This window comes from Arachis hypogaea, chromosome 13 (assembly GCF_003086295.3).
Source record: "Arachis hypogaea cultivar Tifrunner chromosome 13, arahy.Tifrunner.gnm2.J5K5, whole genome shotgun sequence".
In the NCBI taxonomy this organism is placed as follows: Eukaryota; Viridiplantae; Streptophyta; class Magnoliopsida; order Fabales; family Fabaceae; genus Arachis; species Arachis hypogaea.
In genome coordinates this window covers 13,768,962-13,789,567 of record NC_092048.1, presented here as the reverse complement: position 1 = coordinate 13,789,567, position 20,606 = coordinate 13,768,962, and the positions used below count along the sequence as shown (strand labels likewise).

At 35.7% G+C, this 20,606-nt stretch overlaps 3 protein-coding genes across 4 annotated transcripts; 2 read left to right on the top strand and 1 right to left on the bottom strand.

Annotated features, from left to right (window-relative positions):
- The first annotated feature begins 6,158 nt into the window (after nt 1-6,158).
- Nucleotides 6,159-8,545, top strand: LOC112737346 (DNA-directed RNA polymerases II, IV and V subunit 11). The gene is made up of 5 exons (XM_025787205.3): nt 6,159-6,488; nt 6,570-6,659; nt 6,754-6,832; nt 7,350-7,445; nt 8,279-8,545. The coding sequence occupies exons 1-5, from the start codon at nt 6,436-6,438 to the stop codon at nt 8,309-8,311; spliced, it is 351 nt and encodes a 116-aa protein (XP_025642990.1). The 5' UTR covers nt 6,159-6,435; the 3' UTR covers nt 8,312-8,545.
- A 3,290-nt stretch (nt 8,546-11,835) lies between these two features.
- LOC112737347 (DNA-directed RNA polymerases II, IV and V subunit 11) lies at nt 11,836-14,530 on the top strand. Of its 2 annotated transcripts, none has more exons than XM_025787206.3 (6): nt 11,836-12,293; nt 12,392-12,471; nt 12,565-12,654; nt 12,747-12,825; nt 13,345-13,440; nt 14,278-14,530. In XM_025787206.3, the coding sequence occupies exons 2-6, from the start codon at nt 12,419-12,421 to the stop codon at nt 14,308-14,310; spliced, it is 351 nt and encodes a 116-aa protein (XP_025642991.1). In that variant the 5' UTR covers nt 11,836-12,293; nt 12,392-12,418; the 3' UTR covers nt 14,311-14,530. The 2 variants fall into 2 exon arrangements, with proteins under 2 accessions (XP_025642991.1, XP_025642992.1); XM_025787207.3 differs by having other exon boundaries at nt 11,850-12,293; nt 12,380-12,471.
- Nucleotides 14,531-15,243: 713 nt separating this feature from the next.
- LOC112737349 (cation/H(+) antiporter 28-like) lies at nt 15,244-18,740 on the bottom strand. The gene is made up of 4 exons (XM_029291457.2): nt 18,582-18,740; nt 17,463-18,465; nt 16,211-16,800; nt 15,244-15,954 (listed from the first exon to the last, which is right to left on the bottom strand). The coding sequence occupies exons 1-4, from the start codon at nt 18,738-18,740 to the stop codon at nt 15,346-15,348; spliced, it is 2,361 nt and encodes a 786-aa protein (XP_029147290.2). The 3' UTR covers nt 15,244-15,345.
- Nucleotides 18,741-20,606: the final 1,866 nt, after the last annotated feature.

The following is a 20,606-nucleotide window of genomic DNA, read 5'->3' as shown; positions in this document are numbered from 1 at the left end:
GTATCTTAGAAAGTTGGCGAAGGAGTGAAGAAATTAACATGCATGCAAATGGAAATAAATCACCTTTATCTTCTGACTTAGCTTAACACAGCTTGATTTTGGCGATTAGGCATTTGCTTTTTGCTTAACCTTTCTCTTTCTTTCTTCTTTGATGAAATGAGCACGAGGAAGAACAAAGCTTTCTCTCTCTTTTTCTCTGAGGTTCTGACCGAAGCAAACTTATGAGGTGTATTGGGAAAGTTTCAGCTTGATGAATGCTACTTGGGCTTGGATTGGACATGTTTCCATTCCGTCCAGCTGATTTTTGCAATATTCCTTTGGGCTTTGAGTGTTTGAGATCCCACTGAGAGACTTGGTTATTTTTCTATCTGTTTGGGCTGCTGCAACTATTTTATTTCTTTGGCCTGCATCACTTTATCAAACACAATTAAAAACTAATTGATATTAGTTAATTTCTTAACCCAATAGTTATAGATGATTAGGTAGGGAATTTTATGAGATTTGTTGTGATGTAGGGGTAAAGTTTGAGGGTAATTTGTGATGTTACAATGGTTTAAGGGTTTAGCATGTGTGAACCTATTTGAATTAATGAAGCAAAGTGTTGTTAAATGTTGCAGAAAATGTGACTTTGGTTAATGGTGAACCTGTGGTAATTTGCAATCCTAAAAGCATGAATCACAGTAACTAAAAATTCAGTCATTAACTATTGGCAAACTTCATTTGATGAGAAGTTAAAACAAACACAAATTAACTGTTGGTCTCCACAGGCCTAATACCAAAATACAGTGGATGTTCTGGCAGTGTAACAAAGAATAGAGAAGCAGTACTCAACTACAGTGTGCTGAGTCACCTAATACCAAAATACAATCATGAAACCAGGTTCTATAAAGCAATGTTCTGAAACTAAAGAGATAGTACTAAAATACAAACATTGTTTCCATACTACTAAGACATAATTAACTAAAGAGATGACATGCAAATCCTAAAGATTCCCCCACTCAGATGGAGGTAATTTGGCTATCAGCTTCAGCTTATGCAGAGGAACATGTGGTGCACCACTTTGTATGACAGAAAAATGTCTCTTCCTCTCAAGTGGCTGGCTCAGGAATTGTTTGTTGCTGGTGAAGGTTGCTGCTGCTGCAGCCTTGTTCTTGGGTTGGGCTTGGGTGTTGGGCTGAGTGGAAGCTTTCTTAGGCTGAGGTGCTGGTTTGTTGGGCCAAACTGCTGGTTTCTTGGGCCTTGGGTTTGATTTCCTGGGCTGAGTTGCTGGTAGGTGGGGTAGTGATAGTGCAGTCTTCCTCTTCTTCCCTGTCTGAACTATTTGACCAGAGACCAGCTTAGATGTATCCTTCTTCCTTCTTTTTGTTGAGGCTGGGGCCTATCAAGGAAATGTAAATTACAGAGACAGTTATAGACATATCCAAGTAGTTAAATTTATAGAAAGCATTAGAGTAAGTAAACCCTAGAACATAATGTTACAAACCTTCTTCTTAGGCTTGGTGCAGCCACCCTTCTTATGTCCTACTGCACCACAGTTGGAGCACCTTTGGACTTGACCCCTCCGTGACAGATGATTCTGGCTTCTGTTGTCTTCATCTGCAGGCCCTTGCTTCCTCTTCTTCACAGGTCTGTGGCTTGGCCTCCTATATGGAGGTGGCATGACATCGTCGTACTGAGTCCTCTCCCATAGGTCTGGACCATCAACAGGATGTATGACCTCCTGATAGCACGTCAGGTAGGCTTCCTTCTTGTAGCAATCATCCACGTAGGACTCGAAATTAAGGCCATTGAAGGTGATCCAGCTGATGGCATGAGGACAAGGAATCCCACTCATTTGTCACTTCCTGCAAGAACACTCACCAGCAACCAGATCCACAACAAATTTATCCAGTCCACACATAACCTCATACTTACTAGCCCCTGACCAATATGGCCTCCAATCTCTAGCTAAGCTTGCCCATTTCTCTATTTTCTTCCTAATCATTGGCATGATGTTTCCCTGATAATTCAGAACCCTATCCTTATTGGCAGCCCATCTAGTCATCATATACACCCTAATATCCTCTAACATGGTCATAATAGGTTTTTCTCTTGCCTCTACTATGACAGCATTGAAACTTTCACTCATATTATTAACAAGGGTGTCACATTTTGAAAGAAAAGTAAACCTGGACCTGGACCAGAACCTAGGTGGAATGCCATTCAAATGTCGAAATGCTCCCTCATTCAGACCTCGCAGAGATTTCATTTCCTTCTCCCAACTCTGCCAGTGACTTGCCTTAGCACACCTCCACATTCTGTTCTTCAGCTCCAAGCCCAAAAATTTCTTCCTGAAATTGTTGTAGAGATGCCTGACACAGAACCTGTTGTCCACCTCTGGAATGACCTCTTCAAACGCCGGCAACAGACCCTATTAGCAGAAGGTGAGATTTCATTCGATTAGTACGTTTATAAATGTTTAGTTAGCACAAAAGCATAGTGTAATACGTAAAACTACCTTCTGCTGATTAGATATAAACGTGCATTTTGCAATATTGTGTGGACCCAAATCCTTGGACAGATGACGCAGAAACCAGACCCAAGAATCCTTTGTCTCCGTCTCCACAATTGCATACGCAATTGGAAGAATGTGGTCATTTGGGTCTCTTCCAATTACAGTCAACAGTTGTCCTCCTTGGGGGATTTTCAAGAAGCATCCGTCTAACCCAATAAACCTTCTGCAGTGCTGGAAACTTTTCTTGCATGCATCAAAACATACATACAGTCTTTAGAAAACACAATAGTTCATCAAGTTTGGATTCTGTCTCTCTTAAGCAAAATCTGGTGATCAAATCACTTTTAGAATCACCGTTGATCCTGGATTTATTCTTAAAAGCTCTCCACAGTAATCGTTAATCCTCCTGTACTGCTCCCTGAATGCTCCCTGGATCTGGCTCAAAACTTCTTGTTTTGTCTTAGCTGTCATTGACTTAGTAACGGTTAGATTCCACTTTTTGTGTGCCTTTGCTACCAAATCCTTTACCTTGATCCTTCGGTCGGATTCCACTTTCTTCTTAAACTGAGTGCCCGGCCATTTGGAGTGCATAATTCCAACCCTGTGTGTCTGCATGTAGGTATGTTGCAGATTCATGCTTCTTAGTTTCCATGTGGATTCCTCACCAACCTTGTGTGCATATAACCAAAAGGGGAAGTTTTTCTGACATACAGCTTGGACCCTCACCAAGTCACACTTCTTGAATTTAATATTCCTGGCTGTTTGGACTGCAAAGGCTGCCACCGTGTCCTTAAACTCTTGCCGAGATTCATATAATGTGCCCACCTTCCATTTGTACTTTCCCATGTCCTTTTCAGGTTTATACACTCGAAACTTCTGCCCCTCACAATAAGCATCCTCCTCTGTATAATCACCCCTCAAGTCTTGTCCTCCAATCATATGATCCTGCTCCAAGTGATCACTGTCGGCTGCTTCCTCATCGTCCAAATCACTTGTCACAACCCTTTTACCCTTCTCCGCATTAGAGTCCTTTGGCACAGAATTTTCTTCACCAAATCCACTTTCATAGTCATAAACCTCCTCACTGTCAGTGAAGTGGATGTCTTTGGCACTAACCCCCTTTTCATTGGATGACAAGTATGTTAGGTCATCACTGTCTTCGCTACTACTATAATGGTCACCGGACCCAATCTGTCCCTCCTAGCTTAACTCTTCTCCAACATCCTTATTCTGACATTCGGTTTCAACCGCATCGCCAACTCCATTAGTCTTTTCTTGGTCCCCTTTAAATACCACTACCTCCAGGCCACCACCTTTAGGTTTTTGATAAACCACAATTTTATGGTTTATTTTGGATTGAATTGAGTGAATTTTGTCAGTTCTTGTCACACTTATTCATGTAAATTGCATGTTTTTAATATTTCTTCCTAATTGTGTGTTATGGTTCAAAACATGCTTCTTCGACCTTAAAAATGCTAATTCATAATCCTCTCTTATTGTCATTCGATGCCATGATAGGTGTGTTAAGTGATTTCAGGGTTTATAGGATAGGAATGACTTAGAGGATGGAAAAAAAAGTATGCAAAAGTGGAAGAAACACAAGAAATAGAGGAATTGAGAAGTTGGTACCGACGCGTGCGTGTGACTGATGCGTACGCGTGACCTGGTGCAGAAGTCGACCGATGCGTACGCATGGCAGACGCGTACGCGTGACAAGTGGCACGTGCCTCACTAAAGAGAACACGTTGGGGGCGATTTCAGAGCTCAATTCTGGCCCAGTTTTGAGCCCAGTCTGCAGATTAGAGGCTGGGAGTGAAGGAGGATAGGAAACACATTCCATTAGCTTAGTTTTAGATAGTTTTTGAATTCTAGAGAGAGAAACTCTTACTTCTCTCTAAGGTTTATTTTTCTTTGTTCACTTTCACTTAAATTTTTGGATTAGATCCTTTTTAATTTCAGTTCTTGTTGCTTTAATTGTAGTTTCTACTCCTTAATTTCACTTAGCACTCTTACCACTTTAGTAATTTTGAGTTTGAATTTGGATCTTGTTGGAATTACTTTTTATTAATGCATTGAGTTTTCTTTCATGTTCATTGTCGTCATTTGGTTTATTATTAGCAATTATTGTTAGTGGGTAGCTTTGATTTGGATTTATTTCTAAATTTTATAATGTTTTCTTTTAGTGCACACAAGGTGTTTGTGAAAATGTCTTTTATGATTATGGGGTAGATTTCTACTCTTGGCTTTCGGGTTGAGTATTGGAAACTCTTGAATTGTCAAAGTTTATGGTTGATTGAGTATTGGAAGTTGCTTGTTAGCTTGAACTTCACTAAAGCTAGTCTTTCACTAGGAGTTGACTAGGACTTGTGAACTCAAGTTAATTGTATCCACTTGACTTTTCTTCATTTGCTAGAGGATAACTAAGTGGAAGCAATAGACAATTCTCATCACAATTGATAATGACAATAGGGATAGGAACACCAATTCTCTCCCCTAGACAAGACCTTTATATTGATTGATTGTTACTCGCTTTTACTAGTTTGGAATTTCTAGTTTCCTCATTCTCAATTCATATCTCTTATTCTTATATGCTTTTAGTTGTAGTTATTTTGATGCTTGCTTGTTAGTTAGATAATGCTTGTTTGATATTTCTAGTTATATCACTTTAATTGTTAGTTGGTTGTTGGTTCTATATACTTGTCAATTTACTTCTTCTTAAGCAACCCAAAAACTCCAAAATTTCTAACCAACAATGTGCATTCTAGTGCAAGTCCTTGGAAGAACGACCCAAGATTCTACTCCCGGTTATTGAATTTATTTTTGTAACATCCTCTTGTGACTTTGATTTGAGGATACTTTGTCGGTTGGGACTATATTTTGCGATATTGAATTGGAAAATCCTTTGATCAATTCTTAACCGGCATTTATCCTCTATTAGTTCTTCACTGTTGACGCCCCCAGAATCTCCCCCCACGTCAAGATAACCAACCTCCGAAAACCTCTCGGCATCCCCAACCTCATGCACCACAAACAAATCAACGAAGCCCCTCTTCCCTGCTATGCTACACATCTCAATTGCCTCTGAGTCACCTTTCAACAACTTCAAGTGACTCTTGGAATCATTTGCAGTTGCGTCTTTGTACCATAACGCTGCGATGGTGAACTTCAAGTATCCAAACTGCCTCAGCTCCTCGTATGCCTCAAACACACTCCACCAATCACCGTCAATGTCTTTCACGACTGTAGCTTGACCCTTCAAGTACTTGAGCACAAACCGTTCTCATATCTGAATGCACCCCTATGGTGCACCTCATGTTAAAGAGCGTCATCTTCTTTCCGAACAACTCTATTATTCAAGACAGGACGTTACTAAACCAAATAACAAAGAGAACAAAAACAATCAATGCAAACCCTATCATTACACAGAGATTCGCACGGCTTAGATTAAACCCTACACCCGTTACCTCCATCAATAAAGGCAATATTGCATGGATAAAAAGATTATCTCGACAAGGGCTATCTGTAACAACGAAGCCAAGTCACGAATGCAGGAAGTTATTCAGGAACCTCGCTCGAGCTACCAACACCGAACACCCTTCAACCACTTGATTAGACAGTCCTCGCAGAAACGCTTTCGTACGGTTTCACACGGACGTTTCACTCAACAATCCTTTTTTCAAACACTGCTTGCTTGGGGAAGGTGAAATGATTTCGTGGGAATGTAATGAAGGGATAGTAACTACTAGGGGCAACTTTGTCTTTAAAATTTATTTTTTGGCACAAAAAACAATTTTAAAATAAATTGAAACTTTCACAACCACTTTATTGTGGAAAAAAGACAAAAACCTCTAAGTGAGAGACCAAAATTGTCCTTAAGCCCATTAATTAACCAATTGATTAAGAGCTACACTCAGAAACTCAGCGAGTAGAAGAGCTTCGCCATGAACGCCCCTGACCGTTACGAACGCTTTGTCGTCCCCGAAGGCACCAAAAAGTATGCCTCATCTCTCTCTTTCTCTCTCTCTCTCTCTCGTTTTACAGTTCTAAATTTCTAATTGTCAAAACTTGATTTCAGGGTGTCGTATGAGAGGGACACGAAGATCATCAATGCCGCCTCTGTCACTATCGAGAGAGAGGAACACACTATTGGCAATATTATTCGCATGTGCGCTTTTTTTTTCCCTTCAGTTTTAATTTGATTTTAGCTGTATAAACCCTAAACCTAAATCGTTCGCTTTTTTGGATGCTTGTATTTTCAGGCAGCTGCATCGAGACGAAAACGTGTTGTTTGCTGGATACAAGCTGCCTCACCCTCTCCAGTACAAAATTATTGTGAGGGTGGGTTTCCAATCTTCCATATTTTTTCCCTTCACTAATTACTAATTACAAAGTTTTTGGTAAATGTATAGATCATAATAAAATGTGATTGAAATTGGCTTCACAACAATTTCATTCACAAGTGATACGATGTAGTTTGGTACTAAAAGCGTGTGTTTCTGATGTCGGATTTTGAAGGGGAAGGGAGGTGGAAGAAAGGCTTGAAGAGTTAAAGGATTCTGCTTTGCTCTTCAAATCCTTTCTTTCATTCCCTACATTTGCAAGAGCTCCACTCAAAATTACATCCTAAGAGTCAAAAGTTACAACTTACCCTAGCTTGTTTACTAACTTAGTGATGGTTTTGAAGCATTTAATCTTTTAATATTCAAAGTTCACACTTCCATAGGTATATGCTTTTGTGGTATTTTTGTTTCTAATCGGCACTTGGAACTTGGGAGTGTCTCAAATTTCTATTTTTATGTGCAACATCTAGAAATAATTAGCATTACCTGTTGTGCTGTTGCTGTTGCTTTTGCAGATACATACCACTGGCCGGTCAGACCCAATGCAGGCATATAACCAGGCTATTAATGATCTGGACAGGGAACTTGATCACTTGAAGAAGTCATTTGAGGTCTGTATGTTGTTTCTTTTTTTTTTTTTCCTCTTCTTGAAAATATGTATAATTCTATGCAATCACTGATACTTGTTTACTCCTTGATCTTGGGAATCTTTCGGATATTAGAATATTATCCATTAGTACCGGGCAATGATTGTCTGATTGGCCCCATTTCAATATCATCACTCTCAAAACTGCAAAGTTGCTGCAGGTTCTGAATTAGATCATATCATTTGACTGTGTGGTGTACCTGATGTTTTGTCAGTAACTTGTTCTAGGAAATTGGAGTCTGAAGAGGTTCAACTTAAGTAACTTATAATATGTTAAAGAAGAATACTTATATCACAAGTTTGGCATCTCTTGCTATATTTTGCTAGGCTCTACCATTCTAGTATTATGTTATCTTTTCTTTTTATGGTATCTGCCTTTTCCACCTAGCAAATGTGGTTAAGTCCAGACAACATTTATGGCGAGGACTGTGAGTTGGCTTTTTCCTTCTATATGAGATGTTGCCATATTCTGAGAATGCATCTTTGTGAATATTGAGAAATTGCTTCTCATGACTCTCCGCTTCTATATGGCACTTCAAACGTAAATACTAATAGTCTCTTGGTAGTTCTTTTGTGGTGTCTTGAGAATTGGCTCTTAAGTTCTTCAAAGTGGGCATAATTCTGGCATTTCAGTGTGGGGAATAGGGAAGAATTATGTGGAACCCCTGTACTACCTAGAATGATTATGTTACAATATAATTTTGTGCTGGGAAGAGACAAATCGCTTATGGATTTTATGTAGTTTTCTTGTCCATTTTTATTTGAGTTTTGTTAAAAATTCATGTTTTTTAATTGCAGGACGAGATGGTGAAGTTTTCAAGGGACTATTAATGTACATTCAAGATGGAAGTTTTTCCCTTTAGCCTTTGCTGGATATGAAACTTGTTAAAGATGTTTCTTTTGGACCAAGGAACTTCTACAGTGGTGAACAATTTCAATGTTAACAAAACTATTGAAGGATGATTTGCATTGTACTAAGCTAATTATGTTTAAAAAGGAAAAATCCCGTCACATGAACCCTGTTTCTCTCCATGAATCTTGAATGTGAATATACCCTTTTTTTAATTGACTTTTTTAATCTAGTATAACTTGAATTATTTAAATGCAATGTTCAGTGAGTTGAGTTGAACTGAATATGAATATATTTCGGGGAACATACACTTGAAGATAGCATGATAATGTTGAACGCAAATGGTGGGATCTGTGTATAAAATAGTTGTTACAGGAGTATATTAGGGTTGAACAATTTTAGTTTAGAAGAACAAGGGGATTTAGCTGCACATAAAGGCATTCCTAATGCTTTCGATCATATTGTTTGAGACGTGATTCACTGCACAATATCTTTATTGATCTTAACGTCATGGTGAAATCTTCATGAAATTCTACATTTATCTTTACAATTTTCACAGGGTTTACTGTATCTTTTTGTTTTCTTGCTACGGTTAGTATCTACAACTATACTACCTCATCATCTAATAATGCCTACATGATGAGAAGTCCTAATCAAGACCATCCAGTTCTCCTTTGAGTCTATGTTGTTGGATTACCAAACACAGACACTGTCATTGTGAAATCTGGTCCCGAAAGTACATCCCCGATTGCTTCCAATACTGGGTACTGTTGCCAATCGTCCATCCCTTTTGTCAATATAGAGTTCACCCCACCTTCTTTACCTACAATGACTAAAGAGTATTGCCCTTCAAATGATCTGAGAGTTGTGAATGTTTCGGCTGCGCTTGCAAGATGCTTCTCTAAGTAGGAAATACGACCCCCATTTATATGCTTTTTCATAGAATTGTGCAAAACATTCGTCGTGGTGTCCCACTTCGTCCTCCAGCTCTGGAAGGTTGACCCTATAAGCTGCTAATCTTGAGGATTCTGCACTGGAATCTACTAGAAATCTGATCAGTGTAAGTTTCACTCCTGGATGTTGCGCTACCTACCTGCTTAGGCAAGTGCTTCCCTATCATCTTTTCGGCCAATGAATATTATAAAGGAAATTATTTGATGTATTTCTAACGTTAGAAGGAATTTACATGCATATTTTATATTTTAATTAGGATTTTTTTATCTTTGAATCTAGATGAAGGATATAAAAATGTATGAGTAATTACCCAAATCATTCCCAAAAATTTTAAAAGCGAATATTTTAGTCCTCAAGAAAAATTAATACACAGATCAATTCCTATGGTTTTACTATGATAAACATATCCGTCCTTAGTTCATTTTCCGGCAGAGTAATTACCAGATCAGTCTTCAAAGATTTTAAAAACGGTCATTTTAGACTCTAAGAAAAATTAATACACGGATCAATCTTAACATTTTTTTCCGTTAGACATAACAGTCTTTCATCCAAAAAAAATAAAAATAAAATTATTATTATTATTAATTGCACAGAAATACTATACCATAATTTTTTGTATTTTTTAAACAAAAATAATGATAAATTTAGTCATTAGATTCTTATGTATATATTTATAATAGAAAAAAAAAATTATATATATATATTCACTTAATAATAATAATAATAATAATATTCAATAAAATTATTAGATATTATTCTACAAGAAAATTAATATTGAAACTATTTGATATTTTTGTATTTAATATAATCAAAAAATGTCATATTTTAAAAAACATGTTTGTATTAAAAAAATATTTTAATTTAGATTCCAAAACATCATTATTCACCTTCCTTGTTTCTAACAAAAAGAGTGTATTAATATGATAGTGTCATCGTCCAAATGTACAAAGTTAAGTTAATAATAATAAATGTCGACATATAGTAAAAGTAAAATGGATGAGGGACTGTTATGTTTCACAAAGAAAATCGTTGGAGAATGATCTGTATATTAATTTTTTTTAAGGACTAAAATGTCCGCTATTAAAATCTTTGGGACTGATCTGGCTGTCGAAAAATAAACTGAAACTGATATGTACATTGGGAATTGATCTGTGTATTAATTACTCAAAATGTATCCCCCTCCAAACCCCCCCCCCCTTTTCCTCCTCCCTAACACCAAAATAATAGAAGTATATCCTCAACTGCATCTGTCTTACAGGATTGTATAGGATCCCAAGATTATCTTGTCTTCTCAAGTATTATGTTATGATAGCTGCTAGCATGCATATTATACTCAGATAATTTATTTTTTTTCTCAGGTGTTGGATTCTGAAGGAAATCTGAGATTCATTGTATATCTGTCTTAATTTGCAGGTTTACAGAGATTCAGAATCAACACCAATGGTTTGCTGTGATATTTGCCAGCGCTGGGTGCATCGTCACTCTGATAATATTAGGTTTGGTAGTTTACCTTTTGCATTTCGAAGGTGAACTGCTTTCATTTGCAACCAAGAATATATATGTTGATGAGCATTCCATTTTTTGTGTCATTTCCATTGTGAACTTCATGATCCTATTTCCTTTTATTGTCTTGTTGATTAATATTTTGAGTTTATTCCGTGATATTTGGAATCTATTGTCAATTTTTTTTACATGTTTTCTTGCTAGACTTTTGACTCTTGACATTGTCTTCAACGGATCCAAAAAATAATATAACATGATAATAATTTTTATAATAAAAATAATATGTGTATATAAAAAATTAAATATTAAATTATCTATTAATTACTATATATCTATGTATAAATATATATATTATTTAACTTATTTTAAAAGTGTATTTTATATTTTAATATATATTTTATACAGATAATTATTTTTTATGTATATATAGCATGATTATTGTTATGATTATATTTTGTTATTGTAAAATATGATTAACCTTTAAAATATCTAATATACAAATTAAAACACTAAAATAGTAATTTAAATAATAATATATAATTTAAAATTCTATTCTTTTAGGTTTTATATTTTTAAAAAATTAAGTAATTTTTCTCTTAACACTACCATTAAAATTTCTCTCTTTCCATATATATTACTAAATAATTATTTAAAAATTTACTTCCCAATACAATTAGAAACCAACTCTTATTGATATTCATAGTTAAAAAAGTTCTTTCAATTAATATAGTTGCTACACAAAAATTAAAGCTAATTTGAAAAGAAGATAAATAATATTCTTTTAAGTTAATTTTTAAAAAAGAATATTAATTTCGTTTAAATTTGAGAATTGATCATTCTAACGAATATCTAATATAAAATTTTTAAATTGACGATTAAGTACCAAAAATTAAATAAAAAATTATTATAAGATCAAATTTAATAATCTAATAAAAATAAATAAATATTATTATTATATATTATTCAAAAATAATTTCAAATTGTAGCTGGCGCTTGCCCCACACCACTGCACTTGGATCCATCCCTGGTCTTCACGTAGCCACTAATTCTGGCGTTGAGGTTAGTCATCATTTTTCCCTGTTTAGAGTTTGCTTCTTTCATTTTTATTCTTTGTTTAATATCGCCACCGCCACAAGTCCACAACTACCTCTCAGTCAGTTATGACTAATAAACCAGACATGCAGTATAGTTTTGTTTTTAAAATTTTATAAATGAAAATAAACTGAAAAACCAAAAGTACTTAATATATAAAATAGTAGAAAATAAAAATACGCCCTTGATTATTTTGTTTGATCATGGGATTTACTAAGTTAGGTATTTGAAACTTGAAAGCCAATGTACTTGAGTACTTGACCCGTACTCGTAGGCTCGTAGCTACTGGTTTTTATTTATATTTTTCACACCCCAACTTCTGATTCAGCCACCACCACCGATTCAGCCACCACCACCGCCACCTCTGCGGCAGTCGTCGCAGACCACCAAGCACCGTTACGTAATCTTCGTCCTGTAAGAAGCTTAACTCCTCACTCGTCCTTTGTTTTTCTTATTTCATTACTAATAATCCATTAGCATTAATTAACTAATTGATTAAGAGCTACGCTCAGAAACTCAGCGAGTAGAAGCGCTCCGCCATGAACGCCCCTGACCGTTACGAACGTTTTGTCGTCCCCGAAGGCACCAAAAAGTATGCCTCATCTCTCTCTCTCTCTCTCTCTCTCTCTCTCTCTCTCTCTCTCTCTCTCGTTTTACAGTTCTAATTGTCAAAACTTGATTTCAGGGTGTCGTATGAGAGGGACACGAAGATCATCAATGCCGCCTCTTTCACCATCGAGAGAGAGGAACACACCATAGGCAATATCATTCGCATGTGCGCATTTTTTTCCCTTCAGTTTTGATTTGATTTCAGCTGTGTAAACCCTAAACCTAAATCGTTCGCTTTTTGGATGCTTGTATTTTCAGGCAGCTGCATCGAGACGAAAACGTGTTGTTTGCTGGATACAAGCTGCCTCACCCTCTCCAGTACAAAATTATTGTGAGGGTGGGTTTCCAATCTTCCATATTTTTTCCCTTCACTAATTACTAATTACAAAGTTTTTGGTAAATGTATAGATCATAATAAAATGTGATTGAAATTGGCTTCACAACAATTTCATTCACAAGTGATACGATGTAGTTTGGTACTAAAACGGTGTGTTTCTGATGTCGGATTTTGAAGGGGAAAGGAGGTGGAAGAAAGGCTTGAAGAGTTAAAGGATTCTGCTTTACTCTTCAAATCCTGTCTTTCATTCCCTTCATTTGCAACACTCAAAATTACATCCTAAGAGTCAAAAGTTACAACTTACCCAGCAGCTTGTTTACTAACTTAGCGATGGTTTTGAAGCATTTAATCTTTTAATATTCAAAGTTCACACTTCCATATGTATATGCTTTTGTGGAATTTTTGTTTCTAATCGGCACTTGGAACTTGGCAGTGTCTCAAATTTCTACTTTTATGTGCAACATCTAGAAATTATTAGCATTACCTGTTGTGCTGTTGCTGTTGCTGTTGCTTTTGCAGATACATACCACTAGCCAGTCATCCCCAATGCAGGCATATAACCAGGCTATTAATGATCTGGACAGGGAACTTGATCACTTGAAGAATGCATTTGAGGTCTGTATGTTGTTTCTTTTTTTTTTTTCCCCTCTTCTTGAAAATATGTATAATTCCATGCAATCACTGATACTTGTTTACTCCTTAATCTTGGGAATCTTTCGGATATTAGAATATTATCCACTAGTACCGGGCGATGATTGTCTGATTGGCCCCATTTCAATATCATCACTCCCAAAACTGCAAAGTAGCTGCAGGTTCTGATTTTGATCACATCATTTGACTGTGTGGTGTACCCGATGTTTTGTCAGTAGCTTGTTCTAGGGAATTGGAGTCCGAAGAGGTTCAACTTAAGTAACTTATAATATGTTAAAGAAGAATACTTATATCACAAGTTTGGCATCTCTTGCTATATTTTGGCTAAGCTCTACCATTCTAGAATTATGTTGTTCTTTCTTTTTATGGTATCTGCCTTTTTCACCTAGCAAATGTGGTTAAGTCCGGACAACATTTATGGGGAGGACTGTGAGTTGGCTTTTTCCTTCTATAAGAGATGTTGCCTTATTCTGAGGATGCATCTTTGTGAATATTGAGAAATTGTTTCTCATGACTCTCCGCTTCTATATGGCACTTCAAAAGTAAATACTAATAGTCTCTTGGTAGTTCTTTTGTGGTGTCCTGGGAATTGGCTCTTAAGTTCTGCAAAGTGTGCATAATTCTGGCATTTCAGTGTGGGGAATAGGGAACAATTCTGTGGAACCCCTGACTACCTAGAATGATTATGTTACAATATAATTTTGTGCTGGGAAGAGACAAATCGTTTATGGATTTTACGAAGTTTTCTTGTCCATTTTTATTTTAGTTCTGTTAGTTACAAATTCGTATTTTTAATTGCAGGCGGAGATGGTGAAGTTTTCAAGGGACTATTGATGTACATTCAAGATGGAACTTTTTCCCTTTAGCCTTTGCTTGATATGAAACTTGTTAAAGATGTTTCTTTTGGACCAAGGAACAATTTCAATGTTAACAAAACTATTGAAGGATGATTTGCATTCTACTAAGCTAATTATTTTTAAAAAGGAAAAAAATGCTGTCACATGAACCCTGTTGCTCTCCATGAATCTTGAATGTGAATATACACTTTTTTTAATTGATTGTTCTATTTGGTAGCGTTTGGTAGAGAGACAGTGACTGAATGATTGATACTGAGAGACAGAGACTTAGAGACAGAGACTAAAATAAATCTTAGTATTCTGTTTGGTGCAAAGTAGGAGACAGAAATTGAAATAAAAATGAAGCTCTAATTTAATTTGTACAAAGGATAAAATTAGAATTAATTAATTGAAATGAGGGTATTTTAGGTATAAAATGTTATTAAAGTTTCAGTCTCCGTCTCTAAAAATTTCAGTCTTTTGTGTCTCCACTTTTTGGAGGTACTGAATTATTGAAATTTTGGGGAAAGAGACAGAAATTTTAGTACGAGTCTCTGAGTCAACAAACATGATATTGAATTTCAGTCTCCCAGTCTCTGTCCCAGTATCTTAAAACAAATGCTACCTTCTAGTATAACTTAATTATTTAAATGCAAATTTCAGTGAATTGAGTTTTACTGAATATGAATATACTTTGGGGACCATACACTTGAAGGTAGCATGATAGTGTTGAATGCAAATGGTGAGATCTTTGTATAAAATAGTTGTTACAGGAGTACATTAGGGTTGAAAAATTGAAGTGTAGGAGAAGAACAAGGGGGTTTAGCTGCACATAAAGTCATTCCTAATGCTTTCGATCATGTTGTTAGAGACATGGTTCACTGTACAATATCTTTATTGATTTTAACCTCCTGATGAAACGTTCATCAAATTCTACATTTATCTTTACAATTTTCACATGGTTTGCTCTATCTTTTTGTTTTCTTGCTACTGTTAGTATCTACAACTATACTACCTAATCATCTAATAATGCCTACATGATGGAGAAGTCCTCGTCAAGACCATCTAGTTCTCCTTTGAGTCTATGTTGTTGGATTACCAACACAGACACTGTCATTGCGAAATCTGGTCCTGAAAGTACATCCCCGATTGGTCCCAATTCTGGGCACTGTTGCCAATCGTCCATCCCTTTTGTCAATATAGAGTTCATCCCACCTTCTTTACCTACGATGACTAAAGAGTATTGCCCTTCAAATGATCTGAGAGTTGTGAATGTTTCGGCTGCGCTGGCAAGATGCTTCTCTAAGTAGGAAATACGACCCCCATTTATATGCTTTTCATAGAATTGTGCAAAACATTCGTCGTCGAGTCCCACTTCTTCCTCCAGCTCTGGAAGGTTGACTCTATAAGCTGCTAATCTTGAGGATTCTGCACTGGAATCTACCAGAAATCTGATCACTGTAAGTTTCACTCCTGGATGTCGTGCTACCATACCTGCATAGGCAAGTGCTTCCCTATCATCTTTTCCGCCAATGAATATTACTGCCACATTCAGTGATACCTGAGTTCTTGATATCTTTTCAATTGATCCAAGGCCTCTGTTAACTAGAATCCCCACGGAACAAGGAGCACTCCTTAATAACTGTTAAACAGTATCTATTATTGCATTATTGAGCTATCAATATTAAGGTAATTGATTTTTTATTTGCTATATATGTTTTCATTTAACATGTGCATTTTCTTCCTTGATAGTCTCAAAGAGAATTGATGCACATAACTTTTGACATTACTCTTGTTGCAGCTACTTGGATTTACTATGGCTAGCTAGCTCCTTTGATTCTTGAACTTGTTCATCTTAATTATCAAAATAATACTAATGATAAAGTTTTTGACATTACCTTTCTGTTCACATATCTGAATCCCTGGTGACCCATATCCAATTTTCCATCCTGACGTTGGTTCCTGTGGAATGGTAGTATAATGAGGGCAATCATCAATTCATCTGCTAAGACACAGATGTCTTGTGCCATGTTAGTGATTGTTGACACTGCTAATGTTCTTTTGAGAGTAATACCTTCACTATCCTCATCTACATAGGCTTGAAAAGAGTTGGATACTTTGTCCCTCATTTCCACGACCGCAGCATCTTTCACAGTTGTTGTATGTCCTTCTGCGCCTCTCTCTACTGTTGCTGCTATCTGATCAGTGAGTTCAATCATGTCCGCGACATATACCACAATGCCGGGGGGTGTTGCCCCTCTTGAGATCTCCATGAAGTTGATGGAAGCAGGAACGTTGTCAGGTCCGTGGACACACAAGAGTATCCTTAGCTCATGTAGTGGGTCAAGCAACTGGAGTGTCATGCGATGATTTGGTGCTCGTTTCCTGGCACGTTTTATGATGTATGCTATCACTGATGGAGTATGCACTATTGTGAAAAATATTGCCATTATCATTGTAATGCCAGTTGAAGTATTGGCACCACAACCTATCTGGTAATACAAGGACAAATATGAGATTGATTCAGTTATAAACATGATTTTTGATTATCTATTTATGTTGCATGCCTTATAGTTAGAATTAGAAGTGAGCCTATAAACACTTCCTTGGTTCTCAATATCAGTATCAGTAAATATCATTTTAAGTGGTGAATTTAATTTATAGATGTACACAAATACAGATCAAATGCTTCATTATGTATTATAAGGTAAGGGTATATATATTCCTCCATTTTCACTATTTCTGATGAGGATGATCTGGAATTGTGGAAGAACCATTCATTTCTCAGCTTTAAAGGGTACTGCTATATCAATTTGCTAGAAAATAGAAACTTGACACTATCATAGTATCATGCATGCATGTTGGCTGATGACATTCCCTTTGGAGACATCACAAAAGTAAATATTTCCAATTTCCATGCAAGAAATGGACTAGTATCTATTTGGCTACATTTGGTTCCAGAGACAAAAGGCAAATACAGAGACAGAATGACACAAGAATGTGTTTAGAGCGAGAGATAGAGAAGACAAGACGATGAATAGAAAATTTCTATATAATCGTTGTCTCCCTGTCTTTGTATTTTGTGTTCTGTCCAACTACCAAACGCCGCCTTTATGATAAGTGAAGATAAAGAAAAAGTGAGGAAAATACTTGCCGCTTTGATAGCCAAGAAGATGTGAAAATGGCCCTTGGTGGTTAGGAGTAATCCAATTGCAACCGATTCCGGCCAGCGAAAACCAAGTATCATCCCCAAAATAACTGTTCCAACAACCTTGCCGACAATGGCAATGAGAATAAGTGTAAACAATTTTGCCCAAGTCAATAGATGTCCAGCTTCAAACTCTCTGAAATCAGCTGCATAACCCATCCACAAGAAAAAGATAGGAAAGAAGATAGTGGTCAACAAGTAGTTGATTTTGGCAATAACCCATTTGGAAACTCTGCCTTCCCTTGGAAAACACACCCCTGCCATGAAAGCACTTAGAATTGGACTATATTCATATATAGTTGATGAGGCACAAGCCATGACCATAACTGCAATTGACAACACCAAATGTGAACCTTTCATAGGTTTCCCTTCCGGGTTTTCATTATCAACCCAGTTCATAAAGATTGGTGAAACCAGTGCTGTCAAAACAGTCTGTCCAAGAAGTGCACACCCCATTATGATGGCCTTCTTAAGGCGCTTCTTTTCGTCATAATCATCGCAAAATGCGTCCAATGGCATGGCTATGTAGCCAACCGAAAGAAGCAAGGAGCATACAAAATCCGAGTGCATCCCTGTTGCTATCACAAGCTTCCCAATATCCGACTTGCCTATCTTGAGTCGCGTTATTAAACGAGTCAAAACTGGGGATGCTGTGCTAGATAGAAGAGTTGAGAGGGAGAATGTGTATTCTAGCAACTTGGTTTGATCTGTAAAGTAATGCAGGAATGGTGTTGTGGTGCCTGCTATGATGAAAGTGCAAATTATTCCTGCATATGCAACTTGAGCATCCTTACTTGGTTTCTTGAACAGTATGAATGGATCCATTTCTATCCCCAAAGCAAACATGTAACACATCATACCAAAATCTATGATGAACACAAAGGTTGTGTTGAATTCCATGTACAATTTGCGTAAGAAAGATACATTCCCCATCACTAGTCCTACCTGCATTCAAAATAAAAAAGAATATAACAAGTATAAAAATTTCGAGCATTTTCCTTTTTCCAAAATTCTAAAAGCAGATAACACTTGACAATAAGAATACAAAAATCAGAACTTACAAATATGTCAGAAGTGATCCGAGGTTGTGAATAAGGCTTTAGAAAATAATGTAAAGCATTGCATACAATCACCATCACCATAAACATAACGAAATTTTTGCCTAATTGAAGTACGAGGTAGCCTAACTTTTCTGAACATTGGGTCAATACAACTGCCATGTTGAATTTAATTTTTTTTCTTTTTAAGTTAAAACCTGGGGTTTGATTAGATAAATTTATATATATTTTTGTGTATATGTATTTTTTTTTCCCTTCTTTCTCTTGCTTCTCCTCCTCCTCCTCCTCCTCCTCCACCTCTTCTTCTCTAGCTTACCCTGTTATCATTCTTGTTTACATTCTCAAAGATGAGTACAAAGTTTTTCCTTCTCTGTTTTTTATTTTTTATTTTTTATTTTACTAATGATCAACCTTCGCCAAGTTTGGCAAAAAAAAAAATTGAGATGGTGAATGGTTGTGATTTATATCTTAATTTTAGGAGACAATGGAGGAAAACATTCTTAACAAGTATGAGATCTACGAAGCTTCAAAATTGAAGGATTTGGAGAGTGTATAAGGGTATTAATAAACCGCAAAAAATGGATATATCACAAAAGTTGTGCTACATTTCCATCGCTAATTATTTATATTCTCTTAAGCATTATTAATCTAATAATGCATGCCACATGGTTCCCCATTTTATATGATACATTTCTCACTTAACCAGCATAAGTCATCACCGAAATGCAAACTCATTATTTTAAGATTATTGTTAAAAGGAATGTCACACAATCTTAGGGGCTTATGGCTACCTTGTACAATTGGTTATATTTAATTTGTTTACAACCTAGTTTGACCTTGTATGAATTTTGTTTCGCACGGTATCTTCCAACTCATGAAGTCAAGGACTACTGTATACATAAGATAGGATTCGAACTCCTGACATTTATTTAAGTAGACGAGTGAGTTAACTACTCGATCAATCCAAGTTTGTTTGTATTGTTTCTTTTACATGTGAACTTAACTATTGCTGATTAGTTTAGCTCTTCAATGTTTGATTTGTATTTTCTCATCAACAACACGTTTTCTAATAGATTTAGCTGTAATCTGTTTTAACAGTTAACATTTTGGAAGGCAGTGGCGGAACTTGAAACAAAATTTTGGGGGGCCAGATAGAAAATAATTGTCAAAATATTTTTGATATGGATCCATTTAAGATAAGTTCGTCTAATCTCATCTCTCTAGTTTGGGTGATATTGCCAAATTTAAAGCCGTTTTTCAAGATATCGTTCCAAAAAGTTAAGCCAAATTTTTTATTATCTCACTTTCTTCGTGATTCATTAAAGTAGAAGAACTATCTACAGGTGTTGATATTGTAAAAGTTATATGTTTTCCTTTTTAAATATTAGCATTCCTCTTAAAAAAGTATCAATTCTTTGATTTTTCATTATTATTTTATATAAAAATTTGAATATATATCCTGTAAAATATGTAAAGAATAAGTTAGAAGGATAAATATTAAAATTTATAATATTTATTGAATTTTTTTATCAATTTATACAAATACAATAATATTAATACTTATTGAATATTCTATTATTTTTTATCATATAAAAAATTAAATTAAATAAATAGTAAAATATAAAATAATATTAAATTAAATAAATAAAAAATATCTAATTTTTTGTATTTGAACTTAAAGATAAAGAGAGTGTTGTTTATTGAACTTATTAGATACTTTAAGTCATAGTAAAGTATTTAAGTCAATTGAACTATTTTTTATCTTTTGAAAAAGTACTACTAAATTTTTTATAAAAAGTCTGAACTAAGCTCCGCCACTGTTGAAAGGGATTTTAATGATTTGAAAAATAACCTAATAAAAAAAAAAAAAGAAAAGAGAGAAATGGTAAATAAAAATAAAATAAATTAATATGAAATAGTGATGATAATCATGGTATTGTTTGCTTGAAAAATAAAACCCAGGTTTGCAGGAATCTTAATTAGTCGCTCAATGCATGTATTTTATCTTTCTTCCCAATGATTTTACTA

What these genes read in the sequence shown, in the direction of transcription:
- LOC112737346 (XM_025787205.3), top strand. Translation starts at nt 6,436, where the DNA reads ATGAACGCCCCTGACCGTTACGAACGCTTTGTCGTCCCCGAAGGCACC. An exon ending in GTCCCCGAAGGCACCAAAAA is followed by an intron (nt 6,489 to 6,569) that starts GTATGCCTCATC and finishes ACTTGATTTCAG; the next exon opens with GGTGTCGTATGAGAGGGACA. An exon ending in AGTACAAAATTATTGTGAGG is followed by an intron (nt 6,833 to 7,349) that starts GTGGGTTTCCAA and finishes TTGCTTTTGCAG; the next exon opens with ATACATACCACTGGCCGGTC.
- LOC112737347 (XM_025787206.3), top strand. Translation starts at nt 12,419, where the DNA reads ATGAACGCCCCTGACCGTTACGAACGTTTTGTCGTCCCCGAAGGCACC. An exon ending in ATAGGCAATATCATTCGCAT is followed by an intron (nt 12,655 to 12,746) that starts GTGCGCATTTTT and finishes TTGTATTTTCAG; the next exon opens with GCAGCTGCATCGAGACGAAA. An exon ending in ACTTGAAGAATGCATTTGAG is followed by an intron (nt 13,441 to 14,277) that starts GTCTGTATGTTG and finishes TTTTAATTGCAG; the next exon opens with GCGGAGATGGTGAAGTTTTC.
- LOC112737349 (XM_029291457.2), bottom strand. Translation starts at nt 18,740, where the DNA reads ATGGCAGTTGTATTGACCCAATGTTCAGAAAAGTTAGGCTACCTCGTA. An exon ending in CTTGGCTATCAAAGCGGCAA is followed by an intron (nt 16,801 to 17,462) that starts GTATTTTCCTCA and finishes ATTACCAGATAG; the next exon opens with GTTGTGGTGCCAATACTTCA. An exon ending in TCAGATATGTGAACAGAAAG is followed by an intron (nt 15,955 to 16,210) that starts GTAATGTCAAAA and finishes ACTGTTTAACAG; the next exon opens with TTATTAAGGAGTGCTCCTTG.